Genomic DNA, 20,879 nt, shown 5'->3' on the forward strand with positions numbered 1-20,879 from the left:
GAATAAAGTGTAGAAATACCGTACGTTTTGATGTCATAGACTATTTATTTTTTATTTTAAATTTTTTGAAAGTTTTTTTTATATCTTCATCTGATTTACACCACAGAATACGTTATGTAGCAGTATGCTTGAAGTATCTCCTTGACAGCAGTTAATATTTTAGTGATATGTAAAGATAGGGATTTGTAGAGCGTTTGCTGGTCCTGGTATTATATCTTTTTTGTTTGTTTTTTTATTTTTTTTTTTATTTTTTTTTGCTTTTTTTTTTTTTTTTTAGAATTTTTAAGAGGATTGGGAATCCAGTAAATATACGTTTTATCGAACTCCGATTAGTTGAATGGAATGTTTAAAGAATGCAATACTGAAATGCATTTTTAAAGAATTTCTTACATGGAAAGTGAACTGGGAGTTTATGTAGGGTTTTAAGACGTAGGGTGATAACCAAGTTCTTCCAAAATAATGTTATAGTACAATGAGCCTTAAGAACAAAGACGATATTGTTATAGACATTGCTTGCTGGAATCATTACATATTGTTGATGTAGTTTCTCTCTTTCTTTTATCAACCTTGGCGTCTCCATCTGAGTGAAAAATTCTCGAGAGGGACGTTACACAGCATACAATCAATCAATCTTTTATCAACCGCCGCGATTAAGTGAAACAGAAATAATGGTTTAACATTTTAATATAAATGATTCTATGTAATTGTTTTTCTTACAATCATTTAACAAGAAAACTGAAAATTTTGAAGTCTTAAACGTTCAAATAAATTGCTGATCTTACTTGACTAAGTTTTAAAAAAAGTATGAAATACCCCTTACAAATGGTTCCATTAAAAAATCAAGACATCTTATGTTCTCTTTTCAACACAACTCGGGGAATACCGAAGAAAATAAAATCTTTTGTTAACATTGCGTTATCTGGGCAGCTACCATTATTCATAAGGCGACAAGCTGCCTGTCGAGTTTTGTTCGTTACATAAATACTTTCAGCAAGACCAGAAGGTGGCCGAATTAGTGTTCGTACAAACTGTTCCGTGACGTCACCCCTTTTCCTCCGCTCCATCATCTCCGAGACAATTTGTGTAGTAATTGCTATTCGCCACATAGTCCACAAATGTCTGTTTGCAATAGGATCAAATCCTGGCGTCAAGGAACGAATTGGTGAAGCAGACTTCGCACGACTTAGTTCATTTTTGACTCTGGCATCTAGCAATTGTTTCTTTGTACGCTTGCGTCCGCGAGGCGATCTCGTCTTGGATCTTGGCGAGTGTGGTGTTTGGCGATTCCGACCTCTTGATTTACGCTGTGATCTTCGAACTACGTCTATCTGCGATTGCACTGTGTCTGGGAGATTTATAAAACTCCATGGAGACCTTGCTGTTGACACAATAGGGTATGTGTTGTCAGAGCTGTCTTCTGCTGTCGTTGATATCGAGAAATCTACTTTTGAGCGCGGTGTAATATCCATCATTAATTCTGAAGACAAAATTACCAATGACAGGCCCTAAAATTAAAAAAAAAATGTGTATAACGTATAAAAAACCAGTTATTCTGCGGACATTTTAGGTCCTGATAGGGGGTCAGTACTGGATAGATATTATGGAGTTTCAGGAATGATGTGGTAGGAATTTTAAAGATTGACAGAATATGAAAAATGATCAATGTCGTAAAAATGCAAAAAACAAAAACAAACAAAAAAACAAAACAAAACAAAACACAAAAAACCAAACAAACAAAATAAAACTTAGTTTGGGATTTTGTAGAAAGAGTGAGTCGTGGCAGACGATGATAAAATCTTCATGAGTTCAGCAGTTAAGAGGACCAAATAGAATTATGTTAAAAAGAACTACGTGCTTGATAATTCGAAAATTAGAAAGTTTTTATCCGCTACAGAAATCATCGATTCGTCGCTAGAACATGTGAATGAAAGCAGAGGACTCATACTTTTTAAATGCATTCAACCTTGCAAAGTCTTGCAGGAGTAAACAAAAGGTTTAAAGTACCATGCAATTGCATATACATGTACATGTTGTAAAACGCATATTTATAAGCATGTTCCAATCGCAAATTATTCTTGAACTTATATTGAGTTTGTGGAATACGCATTTTATCAGCCAAAATATGTTAATAACATTGAAAAAGTTTATTATTAGAAGAAGAAGGTCATAAGGAGATGCTTTATAAGGCGCTTACATAGAATGAACAGTTTATTTTATACATTTATTTTAACAAAATACTGGAGCAATTTAATCTGAACCTATTATTTGCAGATTAAATTGCATTATTACATTAAATATTCTAATATTATAGTACCTGTCAAATGCAACATGTTCCCTTTCAAAACTGATTCCCATTTCAAAATTGATTCCCATTTCAGTATAGCACAAACAGTTTAAATGTTTAGTCAGTCAATATTCTAATAGTGTTTCAATATAAATGGTGTTTTGAAAGTTGGCCAATTTATATCCGAATTTCGTCCTTTCAGACAAAGAATAACAGAGACAAGGTCTCCATTTAACCGTTTCATTTTCCATTTATTTTGCTCTTTTAAATTCAAGACGCTTTAAATGTTTTATTAACATTCTATTCAGAAACTTGAACTCGTGCAATATAATTATACCCCCCGCTTGAAAAGCGGGAGGGTATATAGTAATCGGTATTTCCGTCCGTCCGTCCGTCCGTCTGTCTGAGTCAACACGTTTCCGTTGGATGTCAAACGTCTGTCCGTCTGTCCGTCCGTCTGTTACGCTTTGGGGTACCCATCTCTTATCCGCAACTCCTCTCATACCACTGAATGAAATTTGATGAAACTTTCACAGAATCTTTATTACATATTGCCATTGTGCACCTCCTATTTTACTTTTTGATCCGATACATATTTTGGGTTTCCCGGCCACAGGAAAACATGGACTTTTTCACCAGTTAAAACCATATGGGAGGCGGGGGGTATCATTTAGTGAGCTCATCGCTCACAGTACTTCTAGTTGTTACTACCGTTTTGTATATCGTAGCATTCCGAAATGTAAGGAAGACTCCTTTACGCATTAACTTAATTTTTATACATTTTTTACTTCGTTATAAAAATGCATTTCTTTTACACCCTCAGTAATACCAGTGGTCCTGAGTCAACACGTTTCCGTTGGATGTCAAACGTCAACATGTTAACTCAGGATCCCTGGTATTGCGAGGACTTTCATACATACCAATTTATTAAGAAAATACTTATTGAATATAAATAATGACAGACGAAAGACAAACTCTTTAGAAGGCATATACGAGGGTTGATCCAAAAGTTCGTGAAACTTATCGTGACTTGATGGAAGCAAACAACATGCATATTTATAATATAGAGTCATAATGCAACAATATTGGAAAATTTCACAACATTCCAATTACCAATAAGGTCACATGAGCTTTCTGAAAATGGATTGTTCTGAAACCCGGGGGAGACTTCGACATAACGTCAAGTTAGATATGTTACGTCGCGTTATAAAAGCACCTCACCTTAATGTCCGATTCGAATACGTAATTCTATAACTTGCTGCCCTTTTCTCCATTTTTTTTTTCTCAAGAAAAGCCTGGGTATCCTCTCGCATCAAGTTATCTTCATTTTTTACTCATATTTCAAAATACTCCCCATCTTTTTATATGATGTTCCAATTTAAGTAGCAATGTCAAGAACAGTACGTCAGCCGACAACGTCAATTAACGCTTTTAATTTGTCTATGGAGATAAACACTTAAAACAGAGCCTCCAAAAGGCGGCCACACCCTAAATCAACGTCCATGGAAGTTCTATTTTTCTTAAATTTCTCATGCCACTGAAAAACCACTAACTAAATGCATTTTTCCCAGCCAATGTCAATAACATACGCGTTGAAGATAGAGTGATCCCGGGATTTTCACAAAACTTATGACTTAACCGAAATTTGACGTTCTCTAACAACTTAAAGATGAACAATAAACCATCAACTAATAAATTAAATATCCAGTAAAATCAGTAAAATTCTCACAAAAAAAGGTTTATAAAAGATCAAGCAATCGTCAGAATGCCATAACTTTTGTTTTATTTACCACATAGGGCGGTTTTATTCTCATTTCACGTATCAAGAATTAAAATGATAATAAACGCGTTAATGTCTACTCGCATTTCCAAACAACCATTTCTATAACAACTGCCATAGAGTTACTATCATAAATATTTAAAATGTTTTTATTTAAAATATTCAACAAGGGTCTTTATTCTCATCTGTAATTTTCAACCAATTTCAGTTACAAATAAATAAAATATGAAAAAATTCCACGAACTTTTGGATCAACCCTCGCATATATCTTTTTAAAAATTATTCATAGGTAGAGCATGCTCTTACGTATCGAATCAACTGATATATATATAAATTCCGTATGCAGGTAATGAGGGTATATTGCTGCATATGGGAAGTTGACGATAGAAAAGTTAAAGTCATCACGTTTATCATAGAGCTTGGTGACCATTAACTTCGTTTTCAAGTAAAATATCCAAATATGAAACAGATGTGTCAAACTCTTCGGTATCTTTTATCTCAAAATCCCCAGAATAACATAAGAATGGAAATTACCATTGTTAATTGACAATACGTCGTCGATATACATGTATCTAAATGTCGAGTTAAAGGCCACAACAAGTGTTTTCTTTTCACGCATAAGATTTTGCACAAATTCTGCTTCATTTGAATACAAAAATAGGTCAGCTAATAACGGGGTGCAATTGGTACCCATGGGTATTCCAATAGATTGTTGGAAGACCTGGTCTCCAAAAACAACATAGATATTGTCAATCAGAAACTCAAGCATCTTTTTGATGTCAACTTCAGAGTACTTGTGTGTACAATCAGAATGTTTTTTACAGAATAATTTTGAAACTGACCAATGACAAGGTAATTAAATTTACGAGTTCCATTTTTATTGAAAAAGCAGCTGTCAATGATATCAAAGAGCTTGGACTTTAATTTATCGTGGAGAATGGTTGTGTATAAAGTTGAAAAGTCGTAAGTTTTTAAGCTGTTCATTTTGGTAAAATCTTTTGATTTCAAATTGTCCAAAAGACAATGGACTATTTGTGAGCAGAAATCAAGGCTGATTACTTACATTGGGAAACCTAGTGAAAATAATAAATTCAATTACTTATTCTTGGTCTTATATAATGCTAAAAAAATTTTAATCTATTACAAATCGTCTAATTAACTGTAAATAAATATTTTCTAGATTTTACTTCAAAGGGAAGATCACTCTAATGCATAAATCTACCCTATTAGCAGTGCTATTTAGTGTACAGTGTTTAGAGTTTCCTTCAATACAAAATGAGCCAAAAGTTTGATATTTGGTAAAAGTTTGATATTGAAATTCGAAGAAAAGTGTTGGCTTCGTTTATCTTTACATACATTTTTAACCATTTGATTTCGAAATCGGATCCCCTTCTCTGAAAAAAACGAACTGAGTTACATTTATCGAAGAAGATGCTGATTTACGCTAATACTCAAGGTCCTACGTGAAGGTCACAGTTGTTAGATTTGACAGAAAAGATAAATAGATAATAATGATAGAAGCAGACTTCATTTATTCATTTCACACATGACAAATACGTCGTGATTGTGCTAGACGATATTGGTTTGTACAAATAAAAACAAATGGCTCCGTGGTCATATTTTAAGTTCTGAAGAAGTTTTCTGAATGCAACTTACAAATTCACACTTTTGTTATCTTATTAAAAGAAATTTTAACTTCCACAAAGTTGTATTGATATCAGTTTTTAAAGAATGAGGGAAAACTTGATTAAAATTGACCTTTCCAGACAGCTTTTTGTCTACCATTGCATTAACCCTAATGAAAATTGAGAAAAGGTCGCAAAAAGTAAGATAAACATTCTTAAGTATATGTTTATATTCACGAAAACATGCATTGGATTGCGGTGACTTTAGATATAAAGTGAGCATGCTAAACAGGGTTACCATATGATCACATCACTGAAACCAACATCTAGAAAAAAAAAGAATTTCAATTCAACTGCTTTATTAATCCTTACAATACCCAACTTAAAATATAATCAATTACAATTCACTTACTAGAATTATCCTTACAATACCTAACTTAAAATGTAATCAACTGAAAAAAACATACCAGTACTCACTTGAAAATATTCATCAAAAAGGTGTATGTCAAAGGTCAATTATTACACTGTATGTACTATACATGTATATCGTACATTAATGTGAAGGCTAAATCAAAGGAACATTTTATTATTTTAAATTACATTATCCTTTTTTATGAGTCGCCGTTTTTTTTTTTTGTATATCCTGGCAAAAAGTGATATCACCTATTCGAATATCACTTTTTGGCAGTAAATACCAAAACGGTGCCTCATATAATTTAATCGTACAAAGTTATTGCATAACAGTAAATACCGGTATATCAGTACTAAAAGTGTGTTATGACGATAAGAAAATTCTCAAGTTAATTTCCTTTTAAAATAAAAATATTAATTTTGTGACATTTAGTTATGTACCAGAGACGAAACTTAAATCGTTAAGCAATGTCATCTTCTGCAAGATATACCACTCATGAGCATAATGTGTAAAACAGAAATTTTTTTAATGATGCATCAAGTTTTCGCTTTCCATATATGAGAGGCAAAAATACAGATCATTCAAGTTTTAATGGTCTGACATCCATTTTAGTTTCAACTAATAGATTTTTACTCAGTCATCGATCGATGTAGTAGGATGTGTCGAGGGACTGTGTTTAGGGGTCGTAAACAGCTTCCCTTTCTCCACTTGATGGAATTCAGTCACAGGGATCTCAATATCTGTGTAGGGTGTGTTGAAATACGATATGCTTTTGGCAATTTATGCTTATGCCTTAGCTTTGAAATTGAGAAAAATATATTTACACTGATGTTCAATGTTATCTTTTCTTCTATGTATTTGATGCTTCAACCGTTTCCAAAGAAAACCAGACTCCATTTACTAGAAATAAAACTGCAATGAATTAAATATATAGAGATAACGAACAGTATTCAAGCTCAAAAATCCATAAAACAATACAAAATTAACAAAATAGGAGCAGAGCAAACACGGACTTCCAAAACATCAGAGCAGGAACCAGGTGCCATGGAGGAGTGAGCATCCCCTGCCGACCGGTCACACCCGCAGTGTGTTCCTTGTCATGACCGCTAAATAACGGAAAATCCGTCGTCAATTCAGAGTTAAATAATGGACTAACAATTGGTATGAAAAACGTCAGTCAGCATCTGACTCAATGATAAATTGTATTTGCTGACAAGGTCATTGTATCGACCATAGAACTTAAGAAATGATGACTTTAAACGAGACTGCTGATATCCTTGTTTCATCAGCTTCTTTGTCAAAAAATTACCTCGGTTTAGAAATGTACATACTTAAAACATGCTCTTGTGTATCGAATCAACTGAAAGATATAAACTCCGTATACAGGGTGATGAAGGTACATTGCTGCATCAGTTAATGGAAGATGACGATTGAAAAGGTAAAGTCGTCACGTTTATCATAGAGCTTGGTTGATATAATTATTAATTTTAACGTCTTTTTCAAGTAAAATATCCAAATATGAAAGAGATGTGTCAGACTCTGTGGTATCTTTTATCTCAAGCTAGGATATATTGAATCGACATAAGAATGGAAATAACCATTGTTAATTGAAAATACGTCGTTGATATATCTAAATGTCGAGTTGATGGCCACAGTAAGTGTTTCTTTCTTTTCACGCAAAAGATTTTGCACAAAGTCTGCCTCATATGAACACAAAAATAGGTCTGCTAAGAATGGGTTGCAATTGGAACCAATGGGAATTCCAATAGATTGTTGGAAGACCTTTTCTCAAAAAATCAAATAGATATTATCAATCAGAGACTGAAGAATCTTTTTGATGTCAACTTCAGAGTACTAGTGTGTACAATCAGAATGTTTTTTTAACAAATTAATTTTGCAAATGACCAGTATCAATGTTAGTAAATTTACGAGTTCCATTTTTATTGAAAAAGTAGCTGTGGATGACATCAAAAGGTCTGGACTTTAATTTATCGTGAAGAATGGTTGTGTATAATACGAAAGCCCAGAAGGCTCATTCGAGATTCAAGTTTCGAAATACGAAATTCGAGATTCAAAATTCGACTTTCGAAATTCAAGATCCAAACTAACCAATCAAAAGCAGGTTCAACATTTGATTACTCCCCTTTGTTATGTTTTTACTATCAAAAATCGTTGAATATATTTATAACAAATGGGTCATTTGCTAAAATGATAATACAAGAAAAAATGTTTTATGTAATAAAACGAAATAAAAATAAAATTTGAATTACATTTTGAAAAATACAAATATAATCTTATTTTTCTCATTAAACAAAATAGTAAATACGTATATATGGAATATTATTATTGTTTTACAAACAGCATGACAGTTTGCTTTATGGGGCGTGCTAAAATTTTGTGTGCTGATTTTCATTTTATTCATCGATTGGATGCTTTTTAGCTCACCTCAACGAAGTTGGGGGGTATATATTTCATACCCTAAAGGCGTCGGCGTCGGCGTCGGTGTCGGCGTCGGCGTCGGTGTCGGTGTCGGCGTCGGCGTCGGCGTCCCAGGTTAAGGTTAAGTTTTTTGGAGCAGTTTTCTTTTTAATTACTTCTGTGTCCTATACTGATTAGACATGCATGGAAGATGGTTCTAGTATGTTTTATTGTACCAGACAAAGTTTCAGATGCTGCAATTTCAGCAAAGGAATTACCAGGTTAATGTTTTTGGAGCAGGTTAACATTTTTGGTGCAGTTTTTGGTGTGGGTTTCATTTCCAAGTAACTATAAGCCCTGTGTTGACCAAACTTGCATGGATGATACATCTAAGGATGCATACTACCGGGCTTGCTTCGGATGCTGAATCTGACCTACATTTTCCGGTTGAGTGAACAGGTTAAAGTTTTTGGTGTAGGTTTCATTTCAAAGTAACTATAAGCCCTATGTTGACCAAACTTGCATGGATGATACATCTAAGAATGCATACTACCGGGCTTGCTTCGGATATATATGACCTACTTTTCCGGTTGAGTGAACAGGTTAAAGTTTTTGGTGCAGGTTTCATTTGCAAGTAACTATAAGCCCTATGTTGACCAAACTTGCATGGATGATACATCTAAGGATGCATACTACCGGGCTTGCTTCGGATGCTGAATCTGACCTACATTTTCCGGTTGAGTGAACAGGTTAAAGTTTTTGGTGTAGGTTTCATTTCAAAGTAACTATAAGCCCTATGTTGACCAAACTTGCATGGATGATACATCTAAGGATGGATACTACCGGGCTTGCTTCGGATGCTGAATCTGACCTACATTTTCCAGTTGAGTGAACAGGTTAAAGTGTTTGGTGCAGGTTTCATTTCCAAGTAACTATAAGCCCTATGTTGACCAAACTTGCATGGATGATACATCTAAGGATGCATACTACTGGGCTTGCTTCGGATGCTGAATCTGACCTACATTTTCCGGTTGAGTGAACAGGTTAAAGTTTTTGGTGCAGGTTTCATTTGCAAGTAACTATAAGCCCTATGTTGACCAAACTTGCATGGATGATACATCTAAGGATGCATACTACCGGGCTTGCTTCGGATGCTGAATCTGACCTACATTTTCCAGTTGAGTGAACAGGTTAAAGTTTTTGGTGCAGGTTTCATTTCAAAGTAACTATAAGCCCTATGTTGACCAAACTTGCGTGGATGATACATCTAAAATGCATACTACTGGGCTTGCTTCGGATGCTGAATCTGACCTACATTTTCCGGTTGAGCGAACAGGTTAATGTTTTTGGTGCAGGTTTCATTTGCAAGTAACTTTAAGCCCTATGTTGACCAAACTTGCATGGATGATACATCTAAGGATGCATACTACCGGGCTTGCTTCGGATGCTGAATCTGACCTACATTTTCCGGTTGAGTGAATAGTTAAAAGTTTTTGGTGCAGGTTTCATTTCCAAGGAACTATGAGTTCTTTAATGACCAATCTTGCATAGATGATACATCTAAGGATGCATACTTCCAGGCTTGCTTCGGATGCTGAATCTGACCTACTTTTTGTGGATGAGTGAAAATGTTAGTTTTGATGCATGTTTCATTTCCAATAAACTATGTTAAAAAAAATAAGCCCTATAATGAGCAAACTTGCATGGATGATACATCTAAGGATGCACACTAATGGACTTGCTTCGGATGCTGAATTGGACATACATTTTTCAGATAATAGACAAGGTAAAAGTTATGGATGCAGGTCTATTACCAAAAACTATAAGGCTTATATAACATTGTATAAACCAAACTTGCACAAATGCTGCATCAAGAGATGAAAACTCTCAAATTTGCTTCAGATGCTGGATTTTCATTACATTTTCATGAAGAAGAAGTAGTTTAAATTTTTTATGTAGGTCTATTTCAACGTATCAGATCAAAATTGCTTTTAAAAATATTTTCATTTTTGGAATGTATACATTTTGTTGGTTAATTGTGTGACATTGCCTTACTTAAAGACAACATTCGTTGAGGTGAGCTCTGTAATCTCTGATTACCTATGTTTTTCAATGGAATCAATACTAATTTAAAAATATGAAACTCAGAATACAACAATATCCTGATAATATCGGCCAATCACATTGAATGATTGTTCACCAGTGCGCATTTGTACTCACCAGCAACACGTGGTCAATCAAAGCCCGTTCTCTGTCCTCAAAAAAAGCATGTATTATATTTGTTATGATTTGACCGGATGGTTTCATATACGTATATGAAAATTCAAAGAACAAAATTAGTAAGGCTACTCTGCTACTGTTGTACTATGTAGCCATCAATATCATCATTATAGGTTGTAAAACTTGCTTTTTCCGTCCAGGTGTAACTGTTGTTTACTGCATGCTAGTATATAAACATGTCATGATCATTCAATACGATTGGTCAGTATTGTCAGTGGTATTGTTGGGTTCTATGTTTCATATGCAAAGTCTTATTGATTCCATTGAAATCAAACATCCAATCGATGAGTAAAATGATAATCAGGATACAAAATTTTAGCACGCCCTATAAAGCAAACTGTCACGCTGTTTGTAAAACAATAATATATGGTCTTATCGTTGACTTGCGGAACAAATAGGTCGACTATTTTTTTTTTTATCAGATCATTGCTGAGGGAGAATATTGTATTTGGTTATAATTAGATATGAAATATGAATCGTCCTTACACTGCACAGTAATTCAAGGGTATATATTTCATTACATTTATAAAGGATATATTTGAGCAGTGAGACTTGACTGCTGAATCAAACTGTAGCGTTATAAGGTTTCATGAGTATATTTTAGTCTTCGGCCATAACGATATGGTCAGAGTCTAAAATATAAAACCATAACGCTGTAGTTCTGCATCTAATTTAGACTCATCTACTATTTGATATAACATAAAATAAATGCGGCATTTATTTTGATTCATATTGCCAAACTGTATTGCATATATAATTTTTAATTAATTCAAGAAATCAAAGCCTTAGATGAAGATAAGTAACTAAATACTTTTTATGTATTTCCTCTTTCAGGAAAACGAACGCGATTTTTGTTTATCAATACTACGTCGCCTTTCAAGTTTTACGAAGTAATATTTTCAGTGTGTTTGGAAAAATATGCAGGTGGGGTGGGTAGGAGTGGGGTCATTGTTAATCTTTAGACACTTGACACTTATTTATAGCTTTATTTATATGTCATCAACCCCGTAAACAAAGTAGACAATACAAAAAATATATATACTCTTGATATATGTATTCTATTTAATATCTAAGAAGCCATAATATAAATTGAAGTATATCTTGCTGATCAAAACTGCAATGATTATTCAAATTTCCTTCTAATATATATAACACTCTTTCTTGCATTGTAATTTAACCAAATGACTCATTTGTTTTAAATATATTCAACAATTTCTTGATAGTAAAATCATAATAAAGGGGAGTAATCAAATGTTGAACCGCTTTTGATTGGTTAATCGGGATCTTGAATCTCGTCTAAACTCGAATTTCGAATATCGAATTTCGAACCTCGTATTTTGAACCTCGAATCTCGAATGAGCCTTCTAGGCTTTCGTAGTATAAACTTAAGAAGTCGTAAGTTTTTAAGCTGTTGATTTTGGTAACATCTTGTGATTTCAAATTGTCCAAAAATTCCTTGGAATTTTCAAATATCTACACTGTACATCTGATTTACACCACTTATCGAATATATTGTTGCAGGAAAAACTTCAAGAGTACTGTACAACTATATATTCAAGAAGTGGTGTAAATCAGATGTGGATACTTAAAAATTTAAAGAACTTTTGGACAGTTTGAAATCACAAGACTTTACAAAAATCAACAGCATAAAAACTTACGACTTTTCAACTTTATACACAACAATTCCCCACGACAAATTAAAATCCAGGCTTTTTGATATCATTGACAGCTGCTTCTTCAACAAAAATGGAACTCGTAAGTTTACTTACCTCGTCATTGGTCATTTGAAAAATTATTTCGTTAAAACAGATTCTGATTGCACACATAAGTACTCTGAAGTTGACATCAAGAAGATGCTTGAGTTTCTGATTGACAATATCTATGTGGTTTTTGGAGACCAGGTATTCCAACAATCTATTGGAATTCCCATGGGTACAAATTGCGCTCCGTTATTAGCAGACTTATTTTTATATTCATATGAAGCAGAATTTATGCAAAATCTTTTGCGTGAAAAGAAGAAAACACTTGCTGTGGCCTTCAACTCGACATTTAGATATATCGACGACGTATTGTCAATTAATAATGACAATTTCCATTCCTACGTCGACACGATATATCCTGTAAAAAGCTTGAGATAAAAGATACCACAGAGTCCGACACTTCTTCTTCTTCATATTTGGATATTTTACTTGAAAAAGACACTAATGGTAATCTAACAACCAAGCTATATGATAAACGTGATGACTTTAACTTTTCTATCGTCAACTTCCCTTACTTATGCAGCAATATACCTTCATCACCTGCATACGGAGTATTTATATCTCAGTTGATTCGATACGCAAGAGCATGCTGTACGTATGAACAATTTCTTAAACGAGGTAAATTATTGACAAGCAAGTTGATGAAACAAGAATATCAACAGTCTCGTTTAAAGTCATCATTTCGTAAATTCTATGGTCGATACAATGACCTTGTCAGCAAATACAATTTATCATTGAATGAAATGCTGACTGACGTTTTTCATACCAATTGTTAGTCCATTATTTATACACTGAATTGACCACGGATTTTTTCCGTTATTTCCTGATTATGACAACGAGCACAAGGCGGGTGTGACCGGTCAGCAGGGGATGCTCACTCCTCCATGGCACCTGATCCCACCTCTGATGTTTCGGAGGTCCGTGTTTGCTCTGCTTTTATTTTGTATATTTGTTTAATGGACGTTGAGATTGAATACTGTTCGTTATTTCCATATCCTTCTTGCACAGTATTCGAAAAGTCACTGTTAATATCTTAGTGAGGAGTAAAATAAAAATTTCAAAAATCTTTGAGATCTTATTACCAAAGCACGAAATTTTTCTTTTGGCTCATCACTTGATCTCAGTCGGACTTGGTATAGTTATTTTGCTGAATCAAGTTAATTTATGCAACTTCCCCCGAAGTCACTATTGGTCAGCGAAAGGATGATTGCACTTAATTATAATGAATAATACTGTACACACTTTTTTCTTCCAAAATTCGTATATCTTTACTAAAATATTTGCTTTTTATATTTAAGAAGTAAAATTTGTTTATTTAAACACTTTAATGTTTGGCCAAGTCATATAATTTGGTCAAAATTACAAAATTTGCAACTTTAAAAAGCAATATATCCTTTGAAAAGTTTAGGAAATATATAAGGATTTATAACTGCAAAGAATCTGGGGACATTTTCATATTGCACTACCAAATTCCATACATTTATATTAAAAGAAATATTTTTTTTTAAATACCAGTTAACTCTACTGTGTGGGAAATAAGAAAATTTGTGGCATGTTTCTTTGAGGAATTAGATCTTGCTATCATCTGCGTATGGTGTTCACATTTCCTAACTTATTCGAAATTCATGATCATGCTTCGATTACAATCTATTTTAAATCGACGCTTCTACCAGATAAGTTAACGCTACAAGGATTTCAACTACCTTTTTTAAAGTGGACATTTTGCAAATTTTATAGTCATTCAAATGACCTTGTTAAGAAAAATAACCCATCTTTGGGCCGTATTTTAAATGAATTGTTTAATACTTACTGGTTGACTTATTTTTAACTGAATTTGACTACGGAATGTTCCGTCTTCCCGAACAAAACATTGGGGTCATGGGCGGACAACACTGAATGCTTACTCTGCCTACTCACCACTGGAATATCCAGGATCCGCCCTCTGCACAGATTTTGTATTGTTTATAGATATTTTTTAGATCGATCACTGTTTCTGTTCACTGTTTATAACATTTTTTTCTTATATCATTATAGAAAGAAGTTTTCTCTTACATGTAAAATAAATGCCCGTCCAGCCTAATTAAATGTTAAATGCCCTTAAAGTAGTTGTTCTTTGCACCAATCCCATCCTGCTGATAAATACTGCGTAGTCCTTTATATCTACAGCTTATAGGGTAACAATTTTAATGCACCATTTCTACTATTTCTCTTTAGTTATGTTCGTGCTGAAACGTTGGAAATCCGAAATATTCAATTTAAAAAAATTGAAGAGCTGAAAAAGGGAAAGGAAAGACTAGAGTCAAATACGTCGTAGGATCAGAGCTTTGCATGAGGGAGATAATTCTTAATTTTGAAATAATTTTCTTTTAACCATTGATAGCAATGAATTAAATATATAATAGTATATCTGTAATTTAGCTTACATTTCCCTCATATCACAAGCTACAAGGGATGTTAGTGACTGCGACAGTTAAAAAGTTAACAAGAGGTTTTTATGATTTGAACTTCGGACTTGCATTTAGTCAAAGAGTGCTATGTACTTAAGTGTGTAGGGAAATACACATTGATAGCTTTCAGTCACCTCGCGAAATCACTAGAATTCGCCGTAATTTCCATGTGAACAACCTCTTTTAAATGTATTCCGATAATTTGATATATCTGCATCAAAAGGTTTTCTTCTTTTGTCGAAATGAAGTGTAATTCAATAAGAATTACTTAACAACGATAAGGATCTTTCTCAATTTATCAACAAGGCTCTTCTTAAGAAAACATAAGGATAAGTTCATTAATGATGAGGAGTATGGCTTCTGTTTCCTTTAACAGTTTTGTTCTACTTATATTAAGAGTACACTTGCTGTAATGTAATACATTAACAAATTAAAAGATTTGTCCAATTCCTGAGTGTTTGCCTTGTTATCAAAAGACAGATTCTGAGTGGCTTGATTTGTTTCATTTATACATTAGAGTTGTCCGGGAAAAATCTTATACAATTAAGTTGTCCAGAGTAAAATGTATTTATCCCTGCGAACAATTTTTTTTTAGAACTTTTTAGCAGATTACTACTTAATACACGTGGTAAATTTATATATATATATATAGAGAGAGAGAGAGAGAGAGAGAGAGAGAGAGAGAGAGAGAGAGAGAGAGAGAGAGAGAGAGAGAGAGAGAGAGAGAGACCCAATCAAGCAAAATAAAGTGTTTTATATTTCTATTTCCAGCTAATTCGCTCTGATGCTTTTCTTAGAGCAAAATTTTACGTATTTTGTCTACATTAGTACATTTTAGAGATCATTGTATTTTTAAAGATATATTTTATTTTATATCGATTAGTAGATGCTGTGATCGCAGGAATTGCACAAAAAGTTTATTTAAATCTCAAAACTGAATGGTAGTTAACCTGATGAAGTATGTCACTTGTTGTAAGACATATCACTTTGGAAAGATATCAGTTGTTGTGAAATATATGTCACCAGTTGAATATTGCCTCTTAACAATATATTTACTGCAATATTCTAATCAAACATTTACCCTATGAGTATAGACTCAGCTTCATTGGGAAGATAAAGTTGTTACACTTCGTCCAGCATGTCCAATATTTTCTTTATTAACAAAATATACATGTAACAAGTAAAATAAAACCCTTGTCTTGATGTTTTTATCTTTATATTCTTCATTGCATGTCATTTCATTATTATTATCTTAAAGTAAAAAAACTGACGTTTTTCATGCTATTTAAAAATTTTTACAGTCGTCGAAAAGAGTTATTTGGCTATAAAATCATTTTAGATTATTTAAAAGAAAATGAACGGCTGGAGAACGAACTTATATTTCAGAAAAGAATTAAAATGAAGTCTTCTTGTAACAGTTTTTGCGTTGCAAAGTACATAAACATTTAATTTCTCAAATGATCAAAGCAAAAACTAGTTGCTTTAGATTAATTATAGTATCTACCCATTAACAAAAGGCTATATAGTTGTCAAGCTATAACAGTATAAATATCACGTGTTATGCATTATTAAGTTTGTAATAAAAACTAAAAAGGTAACACAAGGAAGTATAGTCCAGCTACTGTACTTTAAAAAAATGGCTACCTGTTCTTTATTGATGAAACATCAAAGCAGACAGGCGATTGATGAAAATGTAAATAGAATATGTTGTTATTTTGAAGATATTGTACCACAGAATAACACGTTAGCGAAAATACATTTTTGTTTTTATTTGATTAAAATGTATAGATATTTTTGTTATAAATAAATGTGATATTTTACTTTGCCATTAAAGATTAGTTTATCTTACTTTTATAAAAGTGCATATTTACACAAATAGCCTATATTTAAACTTTTGTATGTATCAAATGTATGATAAAATTGTGCGTTAAGCGATGACAATATAAAAACCATCTATCCTCCTGTAAACAATAATCCAGAAGTGAAAAAAAGAATTAGAAAGATTACATGATTAGTACGTACTGGTCCCTGCGGACAAAGCAGGTAACAACATTGTCTTTGTAAGGCTCATCGCAAATAAAATGTAACAACAAAGGTATATGTGAAATATGGTGGCTTTAACTTTTCAATCGTCAACTTCCCTAAGGCTTACTTATGCCGCAATATACCATTGTCACCTGCATACGGGGTTTCTATCTCTCCGTTGATTCGAGACGGAAGAGCATGTTCTACGTATTCAACTTCTAAAACGTTGTAAGTTATTTAAGAAATAAAGTTCGCGTTTTCGTGAATGAATAACCTTCTACGTATTCAAGGCGTTTCTAATAATGTCCGCCGCTTTTCTTTGATCTTTGCAGTAATCGTGGTAGAATAACAAACAAGTTGATGAAGCAAAAATATCAGCTGTCTCGTTTAAAGTCATCATTTCGTAAGTTCTGTGGTCGTATACAATGACCTTGTCAGCAAATACAATTTATCATTAAGTCAAATGATGACCTTTTTCTTACTGGTCGATAGACCATTATTTACAAACTGAGTTGTTCACAGATTTTTTCCGTTATTTCCTGATCATGACATGGAGCACAAGGCGGTTGTGACTGGTCGCAATTCCTCCATGGCACATGATCCCACCTCTGGTGTTTTGGAGGTCGATATTTGCTGACTTTGGTCCGCTGCTGTTTTGTAATGTTTAATGAACTTTTGAGCTGGAATACTGTTCATATCTCCACATATGGCACTCCTCTCTTTTGTCATACAATTAATTGTTATTCGGCCTTTGACGTCTACTGGCAGTAACATATGCAAATATGAAACAGATGATGGAAGTAAATGCCCTCCGATATTTTAGTTAGGACAATTAAAAATCAAATAAAATTTATCATTACTACCAAAACTATTAGAAACAAATGCTTCTTGTTTAAAATAAAATGCTCTTGATCGGTTGAAAATTATATTCTTTGTATATACACCGACTAGTTTTTTTACGGGTGACGTATACTTATATATTCCTTTTAAAGAAATTAATTGTTTTTTTTCATAAACAATAAAACTTTACTTTTATTAATTTAATGTAGTAAATCAGACACGAATCTCCCGGTAAATGTGAAATTTCCCACTGCCTAAAAGCGGACAACAGTAATCCTGATTGTATTCTGACAGATTTATTCAATTTACAAACTACTTACTTTATTTAAACAATGAAAATTAAATCAGTATATAGCGTTCAATTTTATTGAAACTTAATTTGACTTCACTAGCCATTTGTCTTCTTACAAGTGCATCAGTAATGCTGATCCTAGATTGATTCTTATAGCAAGAGAATATACTTTTGTCATTTCGTAGCACATGCCACTTAAAACAGAAAGTGTTGATCACGAAGCCTTATAAAAATTTCATTAAAGATAATTGATACTGTTGATAAACACTGGAAATAATAGCAAGCTACATTGTCGCCTGATACTTTTAAAAGAAGCAATTTCAAGTAGCAGTTTTATAATGAACATGTAAAGACAAACATATTGACTGAATTACAAGAACAGAAAACGTTCTTTATTATATTCCGATTCTACGTACATAGTATTCCGGATTTATATCAAAGAGATGCTTTGAGGTTTCCACTGACAACATTCGTTGTTCCTACAATCTGCTGGAATACGTGGTAATACTGTCCCGTTATTTGCATGCCTATTTTGTGCTTATATGACTTTCAAGAAAAGAAGCCTATTGCGTTGTCATTTTTGATATTATATATACATCGATGCCATTTTATCAATTGACAATATTATTTTTTATTCTTACGTTAATTTGATATATCCTAATGAAATCGAAATAAAAGACCGCATAGAAATTAACAAATATTTCCATATTTTGATAATTTACCATGTAAAGAGCATCCACTGATGGCAAACAAGTAATGAAATTAAATAATGAATTTGATGACTTCAACTTTTTGTCATTCACGACTCCTATATGTAGCAATATATCATATTGTATACCCTGTATATGAAGTTTATATCTCCTAGCTGATTCGATACGCAAAAGGATGTCATACCTATAACAATTTTTAAAGAGCAAAAAACTATAAATAAAAATATATTATTAACAACAGCTTTGATTACAATTTATGTAGCAATATATCATTATAACCTGTTCATGAAGTTTATATCTCCTAGCTGATTCGATACGCAAAAGGATGTCATCCCACCGCTGTTGCTGATATAGTTATAGACGATTCAAAAACCATGAAATATGGAGAAAATAGAATACAAGTTTAATTTAAAAGTCCATTGAAATAATACCAATCGGAACAGTAAAAACACAGACCTCTAACAGAATTGGGAATGGAGGAGTTAGCCTCTCCTGCCAACCGGCTACCCGTCGTGTGTTCCTTGTCATAATCGGAAAAATCTGTAGACAACTCAGGGTATCAATAATGGCTTAAAAAAAAAAACAATAAATAAAAATATATTATTAACAACAGCCTTGATTACAATTTATAGTAAAAGAGAACATCTTTTATAAAATGTACATAAAAAAAAGGGCGATGGTTGAAAAGTTAAATTAAATTATTTTCCATCTTTCTTTAGAATATTTTTGAAATGGTGCAAAATAAAAAGATGATAATTCACTATAAATATATGGCAATTATATCTATGGTTCAACTATTTTGATTGACAACTTAGAGAATATGTTATTTACCACAAGAAAAATATTCACAGAAAACAAAGATTTAATAAACAAAATCACTGACGCACACTTAAGTGTACGTACACATACAAATGAAGTAGTCAGTTCATTAATCTTGGTCTAATAAAATGCAAAGAACGTTTGATTTGATTGCAGATTAATAATTAATACAATGGGGATTTGAATGATAAAGGTAAAAATAACGAAGTTTAATCAATGAAATACCGGTATACTGAGTCAGAAAACGAACAGTATTCAAGCGCAAAAGTCCATTCACACAATACAAATTAGCAGCAGAGCAAACAGAGACCTCCAAAACATCAGAGGTGGGATTAGGTGCCATTGAGAAGTGAGCATCCGCTGCTGACCGGTCACACCCGCCGTGTGCTACTTAATTGTCATGATCGGGATATATAGGGAAAAATTCATCGACAATTAGGTGTGTAAATAATGGTCTAACAATCAGCATGAAAAACGTCAGTCAGCATTTGACTCAATGATAAATCTTACCTTAAATCTAAGTTTTGATTACTAGTACTCTTACTGCAAAAAATATAATGGAATTAGAATTTTCTTTTGATACGGTATAAAGAGAGGCGTTAATTGTATGAGAGAAAACTTCTCACAAATGTTTACTTCGTTCTCGGTCTGTTACCCCGTAATCTCCGTTCTTACTACTGATAATTTGATATCCTTGCCTTAAAAGATTTACATTCATAGAAATGATGTGTAATTTAATCAGGATTACTTATCGCTGTCAGCATCTTTCTATGTAAATTAGCAAGACTCTTCTTAAGAATTACAAGGATATATAGGATCTCTTAACGCTGAAAAACATGACTTGGGTTTACCAAAACAGTTTTTTTAGTCAATCAATTCGGACAGATGAATTACGTGTACTTGAATGCTTAAAGACATTGAATCCTGAATGTTTGCCATGTTCTAAAAAAAATAGTTTCTGAAATGCTTTCGTCCGTTTCTGTAAAAGCAATAATTCTGATACCAGAGGGTACTGATAAATTGAACCATGAGAGATGGAAATCATTTTGTTGCATTGTGTGATTTTGTCTAAGAACTCGGAAATAAATGTCTGAAAATTTGTTTTACTATATAAATCTTGATGTGCAGTCAAAGATTTCTTTAAGAACTAGTTGGAAACACACAGATTTTTTTACTTCAAATTTATA

General features: G+C 33.0%; 1 protein-coding gene across 1 annotated transcript; it reads right to left on the bottom strand.

Moving 5' to 3' along the window:
- Positions 1 to 521: 521 nt before the first annotated feature.
- LOC134234313 (uncharacterized) lies at positions 522 to 2,461 on the bottom strand. Its single transcript, XM_062716365.1, has 2 exons — positions 2,315 to 2,461; positions 522 to 1,505 (listed from the first exon to the last, which is right to left on the bottom strand). The coding sequence occupies exon 2, from the start codon at positions 1,470 to 1,472 to the stop codon at positions 840 to 842; it is 633 nt and encodes a 210-aa protein (XP_062572349.1). The 5' UTR covers positions 1,473 to 1,505; positions 2,315 to 2,461; the 3' UTR covers positions 522 to 839.
- Between the last annotated feature and the right edge of the window lie 18,418 nt (positions 2,462 to 20,879).

The sequence above is a fragment of the Saccostrea cucullata genome, unplaced genomic scaffold (genome assembly GCF_032062105.1).
Source record: "Saccostrea cucullata isolate Sc308-1 unplaced genomic scaffold, CSIRO_AGI_Scuc_v1 ctg598, whole genome shotgun sequence".
Classification (NCBI taxonomy): Eukaryota; Metazoa; Mollusca; class Bivalvia; order Ostreida; family Ostreidae; genus Saccostrea; species Saccostrea cuccullata.